Below are 18,671 nucleotides of genomic sequence, written 5' to 3' on the forward strand. Positions count from 1 at the left end.
CTTTAAGTACCACCTATGTGCTGCCAGCCCCCAAATTTAAATTCCAAGTCTCAACCTCTCCTGCAAACTCCAGTAGCCTATGCAGCATCTCAGCTTTCCTGCCTGCTAGACACCCCACCTCGACTTGCCCCATCTTCCTCCCCACACCTGCTCCATCCAGTTTCCTTTCTTGAGAGGCAACTCCATCCTTCTAATTGCTCAGAGCACAAATGTTGGCATCACTCTTGGGTCCCCGCTCTCTCCTGCCCCATGTACATCCCGAGGATAGGTGAGGCTTTAGAGTTCCTGACCTCCCTTCAGCAGGCCATGGGCAAGAGAGAGGAGGTGACACTTAAATGGACCAGCACAGCCCCTTTCACACCTGCTTACTTCATCCCACATGCTTTCATCAAGGAGGCCACAACCTTCAGACCCTGAGCTGAAGTCCTAAAGAGAAGACAAGACTGGACAGGGAAGAGGAGGGAGGGGAAGGGAGGACTTGGCTGGGGAAGAGTAAAGAGAAGATATGTAACACAGAGATTGGGGAGGGGGTGGGGAGGAAGGCCACAGCAGGAGAGGCAGAGAGGGAGAGGAGTTGGGGGTGTGGATGGAGAATGTGAGGACCTAGAGGGTGTGGGGTATGTGAAAACCGGGCCGAGGGAAGGGAGGAGGAAACTTCATGGTTTATGTCTCTTGGCTGTGGAGGCAGCCTGGGGGGAGCTGCTCAGAGGCTGAGCTCCCTCAGTGCTGCCTCTGCCCAGGTGTTTCATGCGAGGCTGGGCTGGTTGGGAGGACTTGCACTTGGTCAGTCCACTGTAGCTCTCGGGATTCAGCTCTCAACCCTCAGGCTCATGCTAGCCTGTGGGCTCCGTGAGCCTGTGGGCTGAAGCAGCGTGAATCCAGTGCCCTCTGAAGTTTGAGGAAGATGGCACTGTGGTCAGTCTGGCTATGGAGTTTCCTGACCAGGACAGCTTAGTCCTTTGTGGTTCCTGCTAACTGAGGGTTCATCCCGTAGGGAAGGAAGTCAGTGGGCGTAGAGTCACCAGCTATAAACATGATTTGAAATTTGACAGCAGACATTGTGGATTTCATTAGTGTTAAGGGCTCTTCAACCAGCATGCAGATGCATGCAAATTATAAGCAAATGAAGGTGCCAATTGGCTGGGGGGTTGGAGGGAGAAGCAAGCTGGGAGATGTCCAGGAATGACCTTTGTGAATCGAGGCCCAAGGGCCCCTGAGAATCCCAGCAAAGCACATGCAGATAAGATGCAAATGTGCACCCAGCCCCACGAACTTCTGCCTGCCTGACTGTGAGAACATGAGCCCAAGGCAAGGGCTGGTTCCCTGGGGGCCACACTGAGAAAAGGAAAGCAGGTGGGGGCTGGTCATCACTCTAAACTGGCACTATCTGAAAGGGATGGGCATCTTTAAGGGAGTCCTAGGTTCCTGGCTCTTGCCATACACTCGTGTGCCCTGAGATGGAAAGGTAGGAGTGAGCCTGGCTTTGGGTGTGAGCATTGGGAGGGCAGGATGGTAGGGACCTCAGCTGCCTTGGGAAAGGGAGGGGGTGCCCTCTCTGGCCACGCTTCTGGCACCACTGGAGTCTTTCATTTGCCTCTACCCTCAGGCTGGGCTTCTGAAGCCCCTGCCTCAGAACTCGCTCTGACAGCTGCCAAGGATAAATATCCACTGGGTGCTGGCTGAGTGGCCTCTGCTGTGTGCTGCTATCCTGGGCATGGCATCCTTGGGGATAGCCAGCTGGGTTCCCTGCAGCCCCTAAAAGGTTCTGAGAGGCAGCAGCCCACCCTTGAGCACTGAACACGTCATCTCCTTTAGTCCTCACAGGTGCCTTGTGAGGACAAAAGCTGTTGGCACCCCCTTTTATGCACGAGGACACTGAGCTCAGAGAGTTGAGCAGTCTGCCTGAAATCACACAGCTTGGATTTGGAGCCTGGTCTTTCTGAGCATACAGGTAGGGGCACTGATCCGCTCTCCTGGACTGTCCCAGTCTGAGGCCCTTGTTGCAGCACAAGGCAGTCCAAATTGGGAAGACCAGGTGGGTTAGGAGGGTTTGGGGTCACTCTGGAGTGTGGAATCCTGAGGCTTCTTGGTGGGCATCCCTTCAAAATTATCCTAGGCATCTCCCTGGCAGTTGGGATGTGGAGGAGGCTGGCCTGGGATTAGGGAAGGGGCCTGGAGCTCTTGGAGATGGGGAGACCCTTAACTCTAGGCCCCTTGGTTGGCAGAGACTACAAGGGAACATGGTGAGGGGGGCCCAACTGAGGGCTCTTCCTAGCAGCACCCTACTGCCTATGCTGCCAGTGTCCTAGCAGGTTCTGTGGAGCCCTGGAGTGCCCAGGCTTGGGCCATCCTAGGCCCCATGATGGTGTGGGGGCCAGCTGGTCAGGGTCTGCTATAAACACTTCCTACATGCCACCTGTTTGCATTGATCATCTCTTTTAAGTGTCTGTGCGTGTCTTGTGTGTTTGTGTATGTTCACGTGTGTTTGTGTGTCTGAAGATCCTAGCTCATGTGCTAAAATCTGGGTGATCTAGGGAATTTTGGGTAGGGATTTTGGGGAAGAGTAGTGAGCCAATGTGGGTGTTCAGGGTGGGTTTCCACGGCGGCAGAGAATAGGTCCAAGAAAGAAAGATTTCTTTGCCAAGTACCCCTCATGGAACTCTCTCCAAGTATTCAGTATCAGGTGGCAGGTCCTTGGAGACTGTCCAGGTTAGGGTATGGAATCAAGGATGGATAGGGGGCTTTGAGCCTTTCCAAATACACTCTAAATGTTGCTCACATTTGTGAGAGTCCGGGGCGGGATTCTCCATCAGACACACCAAGAGGTCCAGGACTTGGAACTGGTTAGGGATCAATGGTGCACGTGGGAACATGAGACCAGAGAGGAGTTTTTTTGCCCAACTTCCCCTAGCCCACTGGAGGCAAAACGTGAGGGTCCTGGCACTCCTATATTTGCTCCCTGGGTCAGCTGTGGTCTCAGCCTTGCCACCATGCTAACATTGGGGAAGAATGTTCTCTGATCCCAGTCTCTTCTGCATACCCAGGACAGTTTTAACCCTGGATGCCCAGTGATGTACACCTAGTTGCCCTTAACCTTGCCCCTAGGCCTGCAGCTGCCTTGTTCCCACCTTACCAGGCAAACCAGGGGGATTACCTCATGAGTGGCTGCCTAGTTCCCTCTGTGTGTGTACGTATGTGCGTGTGTGTGTGCGTGCATGTGTGTGTGTATGTATGTGCGTGTGTGTGTGGGCAAATGTGTACATGTGTGCATGTGCCCACCCATGCCTGCGTTGTATGTCTGCTTTCAGGTGCAGCACCTATGCACTTGCCCCTGTGTCTTATAGAGCATGCTGGCCCCTGGAGCCCTCTCTGGTGGGCCCCTACCTTGGCTCTGTCCTTGAGTTTCCCACAGTTCCCGGCTTGAATCCCAGCATGAAAGGGGCCATAAGATTATTTCTATGACAATCTAGCATTCCATCAGAATCTCAGCCTTGCTGCTTTCCAGCTTTGTGACTCTGAGCAGTTCCCTCAACCTTTATTGGCTTTGCCACAAATAGGCATGATGATAATCCCTATTTTTATCTAACTAATATTTTCTAAGTGCCTACTGTGTGCCAAGTATAGTCCCCACCATCACTGAACTTACATCCTAGTACAGAGACGGGCAGGGAATCAGTAAACACATAGAAAAGAGAGCTTCAGTTCTGCTGAGTTTATGGTGCTCCATGGAGGAGTGTGATGGAGTGCCAGGGGTCAGACTGTGCCTTTCTCAGGAGGCAGTGTTGGAGTTGAGCCCTGAGTGGCAGAAGAGGCTCTTTTAAAGGTCTAGGGAAAGAGCATTCTAGGCCAAGGGTATAGCTAGTGCAAAGGCCCTGAGGTGGGAATGCACTTAGGGAGCAGAAAGAAGGCCATTGGGGCTGATGTGGGAGAGCATGAGGATTGGTAGAGGGCAGCAGAACCAGCTCCTGCAGGACCTTTTCAGACCATGCTGGGGAGACTGGATTCTAATCTAACGGAGATCATTAGAGGACTATGAGGAGGGAGGGAGGTTTGTGTTTTTGCAGCTCCCTCCAGCTGCCACAGGGAGAGTGGGGAGGGGAACAGAGTTACTCAGGAGAGCTGAGACCCAGGAAGTGCTTGTCGGCACTCAGCCCTGGCAGCTGTCAGGGCCAGGGTTCCACTATCATCACGGGACCCATCTCAGCTGGTGCTGAAAAGAGGCTGCCAAGCCCAAGGTCATTCCAAGGGCTGAGGCTAGTAGGAGCCCCTGCCTGGAGAGGGGCTTGGATCAGACCAACAGAGGCTGCAGGGGATCTTGGCCAATGCCAGCCTGTCATTTGAAGGCGTCTCCGTGGGATGGGTGCCCAGTGGCCCAGCTGCACCCGCTCCCCTGCTCTCTCCAGCAGGGCTGGAGGTGGGAAGGGCCACTGCTTTGGGCCAACTCTCTTGGTTGAGGGTTTGGGCCCTTGATCTCCTGGGAGGGTTTGATGGGGGGCCTGGGAAACTGGGGGCTTATTCCACATCTCCAGCCCATCTAGCTGCAGAAGGAGGCTACTCCTGGGTTCTAGAGACAGCCACTCTGTGGACCTCAGGCAAAACCTTTCTGGGTTCTGTGCCTCAGCCTTCCTCATTTGTCAAATATGGTGGTAGAAAGGATGGAGCACAGCTACCTTTCATCCTCAACCTTGTAGTGAGTTTGCCCTTCCTTGGACCTCAGCTCTCTCAGCGTTTGTGATGTTAAGCTTCTCATTGGCCCTGACGGTGAACTGAGGTGATGCCCCCCGCTCTGTAGATGGGTTCACAAAGGCCAGAGGGAGACATGATGAGTCCCAGGGCACATAGTGGTTCAGAGTGAGGGCGTGGGGCATCATTTTACACCTCTGCCCTAAAACCTCCCCTCTGTGCTGCCCTCCCTTGGGCTCAGCAAGACAGGGGGTTCTGGCTCAGCTATTTCTGGGCTCAGCTGGTCCGTGCCCAGGCAGGGATTCTGGGCCCCCCGCCCAGAGTAGAGCTCAATGCTGCCCCTTGTCTGCCCACCCCCAGAAACCAAGGACATGGCCCAGTGCCTGGTGTTGGCAGGACCTCCATCCCACTCCCAGCTAAAGGAGGACATGGCAGGGCAGGTAGGGCTGGAGCCAGCCTGAGGCAGCTGCTGGAAGCTGAGGGTGGGATGGAGGGGTCTCCCAAGAGGTCCTCAATCTGTCCACAGTTCTGGCTTTGGTGCTGTTGTAGGCTGAGCATCAAGCGAAGCTGGTGATACTCTTATATGTTGGGTTTCACAGAGGTTTAGTCAGAGCCCTGACTCAAAGTGGGGGTGCTCAGCCTCTAGGTATGTGTCGGGGAGCTTGAATCATCCTGGTGAAGTCGGGTTGAAAGACTGTGCCCCAGAGCAAATGCTCATCCAGGTCCCTGGGCTAGAAAGCAGATCAGAGGACTAGAACTCACAGCAGGCCAGTAGCTCCTCTTCTTTTTCCTTTCTAAACGATCCCCCTACCCCCCAACCAGAAGTCTCAGTTGAGGAGGTGACTTCTTGTTTTTCCTCCTCTGAGAATATAACCAGAGGGAACAGATTGAAATAGCAACTACAGCAGCAGGGATTTAGGGCAGACCAGAAAGAATTTCTCACTCAGGGCTGGACCTCTAGAGGTCCCTGATGTCCTAGGATCAGGGCCCAGATACTCTACAGCATGGCTCTTCAGATGTTTAAAAGTCTGTGGGCTTTTTTTTTAAGTAAAAATCCCTCTTATGCTGTCATCAAAACTCTAGGAGGTGAGGGCCAGCGTAAATCGGTGGGGGTCCCAGGTCTGTCAGTTCTGTTCTCTTCTATTTCACTCAGTATTTGAAAACTGAAGTTAAATAACCTTAACTGGACTCTGGTGGCCAAGCTCCCCTCAAGGGCCCAGAATTCCTGAGAATTGGATCCACTTTCCTCCCCAGACTCTTGTTCTCTAGGTGGGACTTTTCTCCTGGAGCCTATCCCAGTGTTCCCACACTTCCCTCATTATAAGAATCACAGAGGATGATAACCCTCCCTTGTAGCTTCTGGTTTGGGAGGTCTGCAGTAGAGCCTGGTAATCTGCATTGTACCAAGTTCCTCAGGTGGTGTTTATGACCAGGCAAGTGTAGGAAGCTTGGGCCTCACTTACATCCCTGTTGTTGGCCCTGCAGCTCATTCTGCTGCATCCCAGAAGGCTGGCCAGTCCCTCTCGTGCACCCTCTCCTGAACCCCCAGCACCCCTCTCCAGAGCAGAGTGGTGGCCAAGGCCCAGCAAGGGGAGGAAAGAAGTGGCCCAGCCAGAACTGGGAGAAGCCCCAATTCCCACTTCTTTCCAGGGCATTTGGAGGGGCTGGTCTGGGTCCCCACTAGCAGAGGCCACTTGGGGAGGGAGTTAGCTTAGCTTAGGTAGGGCCAGGGGCAGACAGGGGAGAAGGGGAGAGCCAGAACACAGCCCGTTGCACAGTACATCTGGAATTAGGTTGGGCAGGAAGCCTTTGGGAAATGTGGGCTGGTCCCAATCCATTTGAGACAGCGGAGGTGAAGATGGTGGGAAATGCATCTTCTCATTTTACAGTAGAGAAACAGACCCAGAGGGGAGTGGGGCTGGCCTGGGCAGGCCAGTGAGGAGGCCTGACCTGGACTCACATGAGGTCACACAGAGAGTTGGGCAGAGCAGGGCCTGACTCCGCAGAGTGCCCCTTGGCAGCCTCTTCATGAGTCCCTCCTCGCAGCTGGGCGAGCTCTGAAGGGGGCCCGGGGGTGGAGAGGAACCCAGGTCTCCTCATTCCTCCCAGACAGCTGGGGCTCTGGGCACTGGGTGTGGTGGAGGCAGCCTGGGCTCTCTGTGAGGCTCCCGGGCGGTGCTACCCGCCCAGCACCCTGGACAGCGCCCCACTCTGGTCCATTCCTAGCCGTCTCCAGGCTTCACTTTGCTTTCTGGGGTGGGCCCTGCTCTGATCAGGCTGCATCTGTTGGCTTCCTTGCCTCCTCTCTTAACTCCTCCTTGAAGATAGTCTTCCAGCCCAGTTCCCTCCATTAACCACAAAGGTAAGGTTCACTCATCTCTGGTTCCTGGAGCCAGGGCAAGAATGTGGGAAGTGGCTAGGGGACCGGTGGCTGTCAGCCTGTGGTTTGTCTCCATCACTGACTAATGGGAATGGAAGGGGGCCCTGCTGGAACCTTCTCCACTTCCTTCCCACCTGGATGTTCCTAAGAGGGCGTTGGTGAACTCTGGCAGGCACAGGAGAGACATAAGAGGTAACAGGAAGGGTAGAACCTGGGGCACAATGGGCGGGCCAGGGTCAAAGGTGAGGTGAGGTGGCTGCTTGGGCAGGGCAGTGAGGGGACCGTGGCCCGAATCTATATTCCAGCCCGAAGGCCCCCAAGGGGACTGTCTTGGCCATCTCCCACTCTCGGGCAGGCTGCTCTGCCACTGGTTCTGCTGGACTTTAGGCACCCCCTAGCCCCAGCCCCAGCCCTGTCTGACCAGCCTTTCCTCTCTCCTTGCTGCCAGGTCTAGAGGAGTCCCAGGAGCAGCCAGGACGGGCAGAGGCAGTGGCTGCCATGGAGGAGGACAAGCTTTTATCTGCAGTGCCTGAGGAAGGCGATGCTGCCTGTGACCCCAGCCTGGAGCCTGAGGAGGAGCCAGGGGTCCAGAATGGAATAGCCAGTGAGGGCCTGAACAGCAGCCTTTGCAGCCCAGGGGATGAGCGAAGGGGCACCCCAGCGGACACTGAGGATCCCACGAAGGACCCAGATGTGGCCTTCCATGGCCTCAGCCTTAGCCTCTCCCTCACCAATGGCCTAGCCCTGGAGCCAGACTTGAACATTCTGGAAGATTCAACAGAGTCCAGGCCCTGGAGGGCTGGCAGGCTCACAGAGGGGGATGATGCTTCCAGGAGCCTCTGTCCAGATGCTGAGGACCCTCAGCTGGGGTGAGTAGGTGTCTTGGTATGGGAACTCGCCACCTTTGGCTGCTCTGTTACTGTGTGGCTTGGGTCTAGCCACTTAGTCTCTCTGGTTCTTGTTTTTCTCTCAAATAAAATAGGGATTTCCTATCCCTCTTTTGCCCAGATTCTGGGTGTTTTGAAGGGACAGAGCCGGGAGAGAGAATTCAAAGTCCAGCAGACTGCGGGGCTGAAGGTTGTGCCCCCCCACACCTTCAGCCCCTTGAGCCATCGTGAGCTGCTTCTATGTGGGTTGGTGTTGGGGGGCTGCTGCCTCCCTTCATCCCAGGCTGGGCATTCAAATTCCAAATCCTTTTAAAATGCCCGATGTGAAAATTCGTCTGGTTCATCCCTCTGCTTCCTGGAAATGAGAATCTCCCAAATCCTGCAACTGACTCCAGGAAAGGAGGCTATGGGCTTTAATTCCTCTCAGCTACTCTCACCTGCAGTAATCATCCGGAAGTTCTATCAGGGATCTCACTTCAGTCCTGCAGTTACAGCCCAATTTCTGTTGTCCTCAGCAGGCGGTGGAGAGACCTAGAGTTTTGGGGGTGTGTTGGACAAGCAGGGTGGGGAAGGGACAGAGAAATGTCTAGAAGGCACCAGGGTGGGCTGAGAAAAGAAGGCATTTAGAAGTCTTAGCATGCATAGCCACAGGCTCTGGCCTGAACAGGCAGTATGTGGGAGGCGTGTGAGTGTGCATGGGGGGCATGCATGGGTGCCTGCCCTGAACATTGTGTGTGCACAGGCGTGTGTGAACATGTTGGTATGCATGGGGCTGGTGGCTGTGGGTGGAGGGTGTTGGTGCCCTTGGCCTGGTCATTTGTGGCTGCACATTTGGGGGCATGTTATGTGTTATGTAGGGATACATGTCTCTAGATCCCTGGGCAGGAGTATGAGTATGTGGGTTTGGGTGTCTGTGGCACTGGATGTGGCGTGGCCATCAGAGTGTTTCCATCCAGGCAGGGCCTAGGGCAGCCCCATGGCTGGCAGTGGGGCGGGGGCAGGGGACTGTGGCTTCTTGGAGCCCACTATATTGAGGTGGCATTTTTACTTGGGATGGAGAGGCTGGGGGCAGTTGGATGCTTGGAGATTGGGTTGATGGTCTTCAAGCTCCCATCAGGCCACCCCTCAGGCCTGCTCAGTTGCATGAAGGGGCTGGAGATGGGGGTTCCACCGGTGGCTCTGACACTGAGCTGAGAGCTCCTCACAGGCAGGGCTCTGTCTTGTTTGGATATCTCTAGTGCCCAGAACAGGCCTGGCAGAGGTGTTTTTACTGGGCTGACTTTGGTATTTGCCCTGGTGGCCAGGACAAGGAAATTTCTTCTCTCTTCTCTCCTTCTGGAGGTCTGTAGAGGAAACTTCCATCCCAGCCCCTGCCAGGCATTCTGCGCCTTTTAGATTTTTGCCCCCCTCCCCACTTTGTTCCTTGGCAAGAGAGAGCCTAATGAGGCTTCAGTCTCAGCTCCTGCTGGGGCTGGGTGGGAGTGCCTTCTCCAGGAAGCACACTGGGATGGAATCTTAGGCACCGGGGGGCCAAGGAGATGTTTGAGGGGAAGGGGCACTTCCCAGTCCTCCAAATACAGCTCAGTCTCCGCTAGGCAGCAGGGGCTGGGGGAAAGTAGGGCGTGGCCAGAGCCTCAGGGGAGAATGATGGAGAGGGAGGTGTGTGCTTCCTTGCATGTGATGGGCCTCAATTGATCTGAAATGGGCCGGGCTGGCCTGCTGTGTTCTTTCCTGGTGTGGCTTCCTCTTACTGGCTCTATCTTCCACCGATATCCTTGTCTGTCTAGCTCTGTCTTTATCTCTCTCCCCGGCCCTGTTGTCCTCTTCCTCTGTCTCTTTCTTGCCCCATGTCTTGGTCTTGCTCCTCAGTCTGTCTCTCCTTCCTTCCCTGTGTACCTGTTCATCTCGCTGGTGGATAAGAATCTTCCCAGCCTCCTCAGTTCATCTATGTGCAATGCTCTCTTCCAGGTGCTAGAGATGAAACATACAAAAACCTTTGCTCTCATGAAGCTTACGGTCTAGTGGGGAGACAGACAATAAATATTAAAATAATAAATAATTACATAGTAAGTTGGAAGGAGATAAGTGCTTTGGGGAAAAAATAGGAAAAAAGGGACTGTGGTGTTTGGAGACAGGGCACGGTTTAGGTCAGGAGGTCAGGTCAGGCCTCGCTGAGAAAGGGATGTAGAAGGAGGGTGTTAGCTGGGGAAGAACTTTGGGCAGAGGGAACAGCCAGTACAAAGGCCTCTTTTGGGGGACAGCACAGGGTCCTGCAAGGGCTTGGGAAGTGTGGGTGGGGCCATGGGGCTGACAAGCATATGTTCATTTACCCAGTTTATCATTCAGCCAGATGTTCCGAGCACCTACTGTGTGTGGGGTACTCCCTGGCTTCACAAAGCTTTTGTTCTGGGGCTGGGGAACAGATAGTAAACAGGGGAACAGACAGAATCTTACATGACAGGAAGGTCTGGGGAGTAAATTAAGAGATTCTGGAGCAGGAGGCCAGTGTGCTGTGGGCCTGCCTCCCCTGGTCTCTCTGAGAAGGTAGCACTGAGGCCAGACTTGACAGCTGGGATGTGTTTGGGAAGAGCAAAATTATGACCCTGTGTGACACTGGTTGTGACAGGAAGATATTCACAATGCTCTGGGAGCCTGGAGGAAGCAGCCCCCTAGGCTGGGCTGGGGGACAAGGTCTTACATTCATTCATTCAGACACATATCTGATGCCCACTATGGCCCTGGCCCCAGGCCTGCTTTTTTCCCTACGGAATTCCCAGTACCCAGCCCGGTGTCTGACACCTTGTGCTCAGTCAGTATTGGCTGAAGGGATAAGTGAACAGGATGGGGGATGTTGTGCCCCCAGGGGCCTCCCAGACACAGATCAGTGTAGTCACCAGTACTCGTATGGGGGACATCTTGGCAGGATGGTGACTGGCTTCTTGCATCCCACAGGTTGGATGGTTCCGGGGAGCCAGATGTGCGGGATGGCTTCAGTGCCACGTTTGAGAAGATTCTGGAGTCAGAGCTGCTGCGGGGCACCCAGTACAGCAGCCTTGACTCCCTAGACGGGCTGAGCCTCACGGATGAAAGTGACAGCTGCGTCAGCTTCGAGGCCCCCCTCACGCCCCTCATCCAGCAGCGGGCCCGTGACAGCCCCGAGCCAGGGGCTGGGCTGGGCATTGGGGACATGGGGTTTGAGGGGGACATGGGGGCAGCTGGTGGTGATGGGGAGCTGGGCAGCCCTCTGAGGCGCTCCATCTCCAGCAGCCGCTCAGAGAATGTCCTGAGCCGCCTGTCTCTCATGACCATGCCCAATGGATTCCATGAAGATGGCCCCCAGGGCCCAGTGGGGGACGAGGATGATGATGAGGAGGACACAGACAAGTTGCTGAACTCAGCCAGGTGAGGCAGGGCCCAGGCTGGGAGCTGGGAGAACCACTGAACAGCTGGGGAAACTGAGACCCAGAAGAGGCAAAGCAAGTTAGGGTGACTCAGTGTCCAGAGTCAGTACACCCTCTTCAAGGCCACCTGGCCTACCGTCTGTATCCAGACTTCCCACCCTGTGTCCTGAGGTTTCATTCTGCTCTTCCAGGCCTTCTCAGCCCCGGTAGAAGTTGGGGGGAGTCAGGGAACTGTGCTGTGAGTTCACGTGAGAGGCTCTTCCGAAAGTCTGATTCATTCCCTCCTGCTGCAGTGGACCTTCTTTCCCTTTTCTGGCCTCTGCATGGTTTGCAGAGGCCTGAGGAACCTCCCTGCCTCCCCAGGGCCTTTGACCCTACTCCTCCACCCACCTTCCATCTGCAGTGACCCCAGCCTGAAGGACGGCCTGTCAGACTCAGACTCTGAGCTCAGCAGCTCAGAGGGGTTGGAGCCTGGTAGCGCAGACCCGCTGGCCAACGGGTGCCAGGGGGTTAGTGAAGCTGCTCGCCGGCTGGCACGCCGCCTCTACCACCTCGAGGGCTTTCAGCGCTGCGATGTGGCCCGACAGCTGGGCAAGAAGTGAGTGTGGTCTCCCCCGCCCCCAACCCAGGCAAACCTCGTGTCTTTCTCAGCCTGAAGGAGGTGTAGGTGACCTCCTTCAGGGTACCTGGTGCTGGGGGGGTGCTCCCAACAGTTCCCCAAGGACACCTCCTCCTGCCACTGTCCTCATTCCTGGCCTCGGCCTAAATCTGTTTCCTTTCTGGGCTGCTTGGGTGAGGCTGATGCTCTCAGGGAGGGGTGGTGGCGGCCGGCCCCTCAGGGCTGGGGGTGCGGGATGTGGGATGTGGTTATGGGGTCACAGTGGATGTGAGGACAGAGAAGCCGGCAGGAGCTGGGACTAGCTAATGGGGCCAGAGAGGAGAACCTGGGCCTCAAGGGACACCTGTGGGACTCAGAGCTCAGGAAAGGGCTCTTGGCCCTCATTGAGCCTCACTGTTTATCGGAACCAGCTGAAGGAGCTGAAGACCCCAAAGCACACACTCCGGCCTTCAGACTGGTGCAAAGGGAACTGGCTAGATGAGGGTCCCAAAGGGAACCAGGGGACAGGCAGGACTGCAGGACTGAGGGAGTCCGCCGACACATCCTTGCGCACATCTGACCGCTGGTGTGTCCACCTGCCACCTGCCATGGCCCTTTCACCCGGAGTGCCTCCCAGTGTCCACATTGAGGCTCTCAGCTGTGCAGGAGCAGGTCTGGCCCCACAGTGCTGCTCACGGGGCTGGGAGACAGTCCAGACTCTTGTCCATGAATAGGAGCAGAGCTGACGTGCAGGCTTCAGGCCTCCCGGAGCCCTGATGGCGGCTCAGGTCCTGGATCCCCCTCTTTTCCCTCCTGCCTCCTCCACCCTCTGCAGCCTCCATGCTGCTCCTGCACAGGGTCCCTGACAACTGCTCCAGCCCAGAAATCACAACTCAGATGCCCTCATCTCTCCTGCTGGGCTGGACCTCCAGACCTATTGCCAACCTTTCAGGAGCCTTCTTTATGGCCTGCCTCTGCCCTCCTCCATCTTTTCAGCCACTCCCTGCAGCAGCTAATTGTGCTCAAGTCTCTCCCATCTGAAAAACAAAAATTGTTTCTCAACCCCACTTCCTCCTCCAGCCAAAATTCCTGGGTTTTCTGCCCAGGGTGGCCTCTCTATCCCTTTTCTTTCTCTACACTTAGCCCCTCCACACTGGTTTCCTCCCCCTCATCCCAACTTCAGAAACCTCTTGTGCCAAGGTCACTGGCAGCCTTGTGTCTTTGAATCTGGTGGCTGCTCTCCAGGCCTCATCTTAGCCCCTTCAGCAGCTTCCATGCAACCAGCCATTTCTTTCTTTTTAATTAAACTTTTTATTATGAAAATTTCAAACAGACACGAAAGCAGAAAAAAAAAAATGAAACCTTTTTGTACCCAAGACTGAGTTTCAAAGTTACTATTCATTCTCATTTCCTCTATGACCCATAGCTTTTTTTTTCATGTGCTGGAAGATTGTAACGCATATTTCAGACACTCTATCGTTTGATTTATAAATACTTTAGCATGTATCTCCAACTGATAAGGATCTTTTTTTACATAATCATGATTCTGTTATAATTTCTAACTAAAGGAACAAAAAGTTCTTAATCTCTCCAACATTGTCTGTGTTTAATTTTCTCTGATTGTCTCAAAAATGTTGGTTTATTGAAATCAAGATTCAAACAGGGTCCACACGTCGCACTTGGCTGATTGGTCTGTTAAGTCTCTTTTAATCAACAACAGTTCGGCAGTTGGGCAGTCCTCCTCCCTTCTTAGTGCCACGTATTTGTTGAAGAAACCAAGCCATTTGTCCTAAAGAATGTTCCACAGTTCGGATGTGGTATCCTCATGGTGTTATTTAACATGTTTCTCTATTTCCCATGGGTCCTGCAAATGGATGGGTGAGCTCTGGGCTTAATTAGAATCAGGTGGAAATTTGTTCTAGTTTTGACAAGAATTCCTCATGCCAGTCTTCTTGAAACCCTCTCCTTGTTGGCCTGCAGGACAACACACCCCACCTCTGGCTGCTGTCTCTCAGTCTCCTTCGCTGGCTTGCTCCTGGGTCCTCACCCTGATTCGAGGCTCTGGGCTGGCCAGCCTGTCTGTGCCCTCTCCTCTTGCATGGGTTCAGTCTTATCCTGAGCTGTTACTGACCAGCTGTGGATTGATGACTCTCATACGGATGCCTTGTCTAGAAGCCTGACATCTCCCTCAGGGGACCACCTTCTTGGCCATGCCTCATGCCCATTCCATCTCTGTATCTTGTGGGTTCCACCCCCTAAATCTCTCTTCTCCCCATCCCTTCTGTCTCTCTCTGGACAACTACTGTAGTCCACTGTGGGTCTCCACTCGGCAGTGGCGTGTTCCAAAATACAAACTGATCATCCCTGCTTTACCCCTTCTGAATCAAGTCCTGGTCCTTCCCCTGGCTTCAGGCCCTGGCCCCGGCCTCATCTCTTGGAGCCTTGTTCCTGCTCTTTAGGTTCTGGCCACATGGCGCTGCTTGTAGCTTCTTGGACTCATCGTGCAGTTTCCTCCCTGGGGACACTGCATCATCTTACCCCTATTTCTTTCGTCTGGTTAGCTCTTAATTCCCTGTGTTGACTGAGACAGTGCCTCCTCCAGGAAGCCTTCTTGACACTCTTAGACCAAGGTTGAACATTACAGCCCAACTGGCCAGTAGCTTAGGGGTTGAGCAGGTCGGGGGGGTGGGTCGGTCATGGTACCCTGGGCCTTACCCTTAAAGTAACACCTATGATTCTGTCATCCTTGGGCTGGACCCTGCTTCTAACAGACATCCCATACTCTCCTGGCAGCAACGAGTTTAGCAGGCTGGTGGCCGGGGAGTACCTCAGTTTCTTCGACTTCTCGGGCTTGACTCTGGACCGAGCACTCAGGTCAGTGGTGCTGGGATGGGAAGTGTCCACAAGGGGTACAGGCTGCACATCTGGATTCTCATGTCAGCTCTACCATAAACTTGCTGTGCAGCCTTGGGCTAGTCTTTTGACCCCCTGGTGAGGCTGTGGGGAAGAAGCCACAGGAGCAGCAGCAGTCCAGCAGTTGGGCGAGTGCCCCCTCTGTGGTAGCTGTTAGATGTGAAGAGGGTGGAAGTATAGCCTCAACTCTAGGAGAGGAAGGGAGGCGCAGGACTTGCCTATATTGAGCACCTCCTGCCTGCAGGATGCTCCAGGTCTTTACTCACCTTGCTCACGCATCCTCAGTACCCCTGTAAGGTAGACATTATCATTCCTATTTTTTCAAATGAAGAAACTGTGGGCCAGAGGGGTAGAGACTTCCTCACTGTCATTGAGGGAGGAGATGGTAAAATGGGATTTGATCTCAACTCTGTTGGTATTTGGACCCAGGGAGTAGACCTCAGGAGGGCCAATTGCAGGTTCCACGGAGCAGGAGGGTAGAATGGATGGGTGCAGTCCTGTAGTATCTGGGAGGCTCTGGTGGCAGGGGCTGGCTGGGCAGATACTGGCCAGGCCCTAGGAGAGATGGATTCATCTCGGAGCTCAGGGGTGGGGTGATTCATGCATGTTAGACCTTTTTACTGTGTTCCACGTGTCTCCTACACTTTAAAAAAATGTAATTTCTGGTTGGGCATGGTGGCTTATACCTGTAATCCCAGCACTTTGGGAGGCCGAGGCCAGAAGATTACCTGAGGCCAGGAGTTTCAGAACAGCCTGGACAACACAAGGAGGCCCAGTCTCTACAGAAAGTAGAAAAATTAGCCAGGCATGGTGGTGCATTCCTGTAGTTCCAGCTACTCAGGAAGCTGAGGTGGGAGGATCACCTGAGCCCGGGGAGGTTGAGGCTGCAGTGAGCCATGACTGTGTCACTCACTCCAGCCTGGGTGACAGAGTGAAACCCTATCTCAAACAAACAAACAAACAAACAAAAACACACACACACAAAGTAATTTCCATTCTTTTTCCTCTGCTTCTGTTGGGATATTTTCTGTTGACCTGTTTTTACTTCATTTACTCTTTTTCTGTGTCTAATATGTCATTAACCCATTTATGCCTGAGGTTGCAATTTTCTGAATTGCAAGATCAGACCTTGTTGATAACCTTGAGCGGTAAGTAGGATATAAATAACTCCCACATGCTTAGCATTCCAATAATGGAACACTAGGCATAAATGGGTTTCGAACCCATTTAGTGAGTTTTAAATTTATTATATTTTTCATTTCTAGAATTTCCATTTTATTAAAACGTTTAAAAAATAGATTCTAATTCCCTAGGGGAATTATCCATCCTTTCCATTATTTTCTCCATCTTTCCCTATCTTTTTTTGAACATACTACTTGTAAAGCCCTTGCTGCTGAGTCCAGTATCTATCATCTGAATCATCTGTATCTGTTTCTAGTATCTCTTTTTTCTCTTGTTTTTCTATCATATATCCTGTCTCTTTGCATGCTTAGTAACTTTAAAAAAAAATCAGATGCTGTATACTTTGTATAGAATTGTAGTGGTTCTAGATTATTCTGTGTTCCTCCAGAGAGGGTTTACCTTGTCCTTTGCTAGGCAGTTAGAAAGGGTGTGGGGGATGCAGTCCTAATCTACTCAAGGTTGCACTGAAGTTTGGTATAGCTCAGGGTTTGCTCTGATCATAGGGTAGAGGCCCTCAGAGTTTTCTACTGGGAGCCTGGGGTGTTGAGTACGGCAAACCCCCTTGCGGGCTCTAAAGCCTAATTTTGTCTTCTCAGTGCAGCAACACTGCCCCCCACTTCAACAACAACAAAAATCCCTCTACTTCTCAGAGGGCCTGCTTAGCCTTTTAGCTTCCTGCCTTTTGTATCTTTTATATCTCTGAAATTCAGCAAATATCTCAAAGGGAAAAGTGGCCATGTGTTTACAGCCCTTGAAGTCTCCAGCTTTTGATTCCACCCAATGCACTGCCTCTTGCCTGTGCCCATAATCAGCAATGCCCCCAGGGAAAAAGCAGCCGCAGAGGGGTCAGACTACCTCTGCAATTCTCTCCCCTCCAGAATCTTGGCCCTTTTGGTCTTTGTTGCCTCAGCAATTTTCCCATAGCTTATGAAAACTCATGGTGTTTATTGTTCTCAGTGGAAGTGTTGGTGTGCTGCAAGCTACTGTATCCTGAGCTGAGTTGTAAAGATTGCACCAGAATGAGGAAGATTGGTCAGGGAAGGGGCTCATTGGTTCAGCTCATAATCGGAGATATGGGTGCTGGACTGAGTGCCTTGTATGCCAGCCCAATACTGACACTCAACTGTGCAGGCACTGGGGAGCCACAGACGTACTGGCTGTAAAGCAACATTCTGGGAGCCAGCACCGATGCCAGTATGCTGGTGGCCTTTGATCTAGAGGCGTGCAGGCTTCTAAAGAGGGTCAGGTGGGAGAGAACAAGCATGAGGTTGGGCAGATGGGAAGGGCTGGTGAGAGAGGCTGCACAGAGGGTAGAGTAGAAGGGCTGGTGGTGCCAAGATGTGGGATAGGATGGGCAGTGGTGAGGCTGCCCCTAGGGACAGCCCGAAAGTTTGGTGGTGGCGGTACTGCTCTGAGGCACTGAATAGTGAAATGTCTGTTCTGTCCAGGGTGTGAACGCAGCAGGCAAGTGCCAGGTTGGAGGTACAGGAGGGTAGTCTGGGCAGTGAACATGGCCATGACATGAGGAGCCTGGGTGCTATTCTGAGGGTTCCAAGGAGCCAGTGATGGGTTTTAAGCAGCAGTGAGTCCTGCCTGCGTGTCTATTTAGAAAGACAACTTGGTGTCTGCAGGGTGGAGGTACTGGGTGCAGGGGTGGTCCCGTTGTCCTGGGCACATGATGAGGGTGGTGGCAGTGATGGAGAATTAAGGTTGAGGTTGAAGAAGAAACTGTCAGGACTTGGTGGCAACCCAGACTTGGGGTGGGGAAGGCAGGAGTGGGGGGATAGGATTGGGCGTGGGTCTCAGCCGTGGCACATGAAACAGAGGGAATGACCGAGGAGGAGTGTTCTGAAGGGCAGATGTGGACAGGGCCCAGCTGTAGGGGAGGGAGCAAGGAGTGGGCATCTGCCCTGAAGAAGGGCTGGTGCTGAGGTGCTCTTCTGTCTTTGTTCTTCACCATCTGTCCTCTGCCTACTTCCAGAAGGTAGGTCCCTGGAGGGCGATGAGGACTGAAACTTTAAAGCTTACCAGGTCCCCTGGCCTTAGCACTCCAGAGGCCATCCTGGGGGCCAGGGCTTCCGAGTGTGGAGAACATCCAGACCCAGAGATTGGGGCACTGGAGCCCTGGCCCCCTGGGGCAGGTGTGTGGGGTGTGTGTGTGTGTGTGTGTGTAGGGGGGTGGTCTAACCCTGGGTGAGGATTCAGACTGCCCTCAGCAGCTTTGAATTGCCTTCCAGAACATTCTTGAAGGCCTTCCCGCTGATGGGGGAGACACAAGAGCGTGAGCGGGTCCTCACACACTTCTCCCGCCGGTACTGCCAGTGCAACCCTGATGACAGCACCTCGGAAGGTATGGCCCCCTGCCCACTCTGCCCGACCCTCCCCACCCACTCAGCCAGGCCCTGGCCCCCTCCCACCCCGGTCCACCTGGCACTTCAGTCCCACTGCCAGCCCAGATGGTTTGTCCTCTGCATGCAGTAGGTGCTCAATGAATGCTAATTGAATAAACTATGGCACAGGGTATGCCTGCTGAGCAAGGCAGTCTTGCCTGTTCTCCTCCCCACTGCCTGGAAGTCCTCCAGCCTCGGGATTCAGTCCTGTGGCTCTTCCTTCTCCTGCAGTCCCTG

The 18,671-nt window shown here is 53.7% G+C and overlaps 1 protein-coding gene across 3 annotated transcripts in view; it reads left to right on the forward strand.

The window, feature by feature from the left end:
- The window catches only part of PSD2 (pleckstrin and Sec7 domain containing 2), a 46,189-nt gene that overhangs the window by 6,059 nt on the left and 21,459 nt on the right, over window positions 1-18,671 (forward strand). For 2 of the 3 annotated variants that reach the window (XM_032250567.1, XM_032250566.1), the window contains exons 2-6: window positions 7,512-7,932; window positions 10,903-11,352; window positions 11,755-11,949; window positions 14,743-14,823; window positions 18,282-18,394. In XM_032250567.1, coding sequence (XP_032106458.1) covers window positions 7,562-7,932; window positions 10,903-11,352; window positions 11,755-11,949; window positions 14,743-14,823; window positions 18,282-18,394 — 1,210 coding nt within the window. In that variant the 5' untranslated portion in view covers window positions 7,512-7,561. Of the gene's footprint in view, window positions 1-1,815; window positions 1,952-7,511; window positions 7,933-10,902; window positions 11,353-11,754; window positions 11,950-14,742; window positions 14,824-18,281; window positions 18,395-18,671 lie in introns of all 3 variants that reach the window. The other variant, XM_032250565.1, reaches the window with a different exon arrangement.

The sequence above is a fragment of the Sapajus apella genome, unplaced genomic scaffold, assembly GCF_009761245.1.
Source record: "Sapajus apella isolate SASKATOON/1434 unplaced genomic scaffold, GSC_monkey_1.0 scaffold71, whole genome shotgun sequence".
NCBI lineage: Eukaryota > Metazoa > Chordata > Mammalia > Primates > Cebidae > Sapajus > Sapajus apella.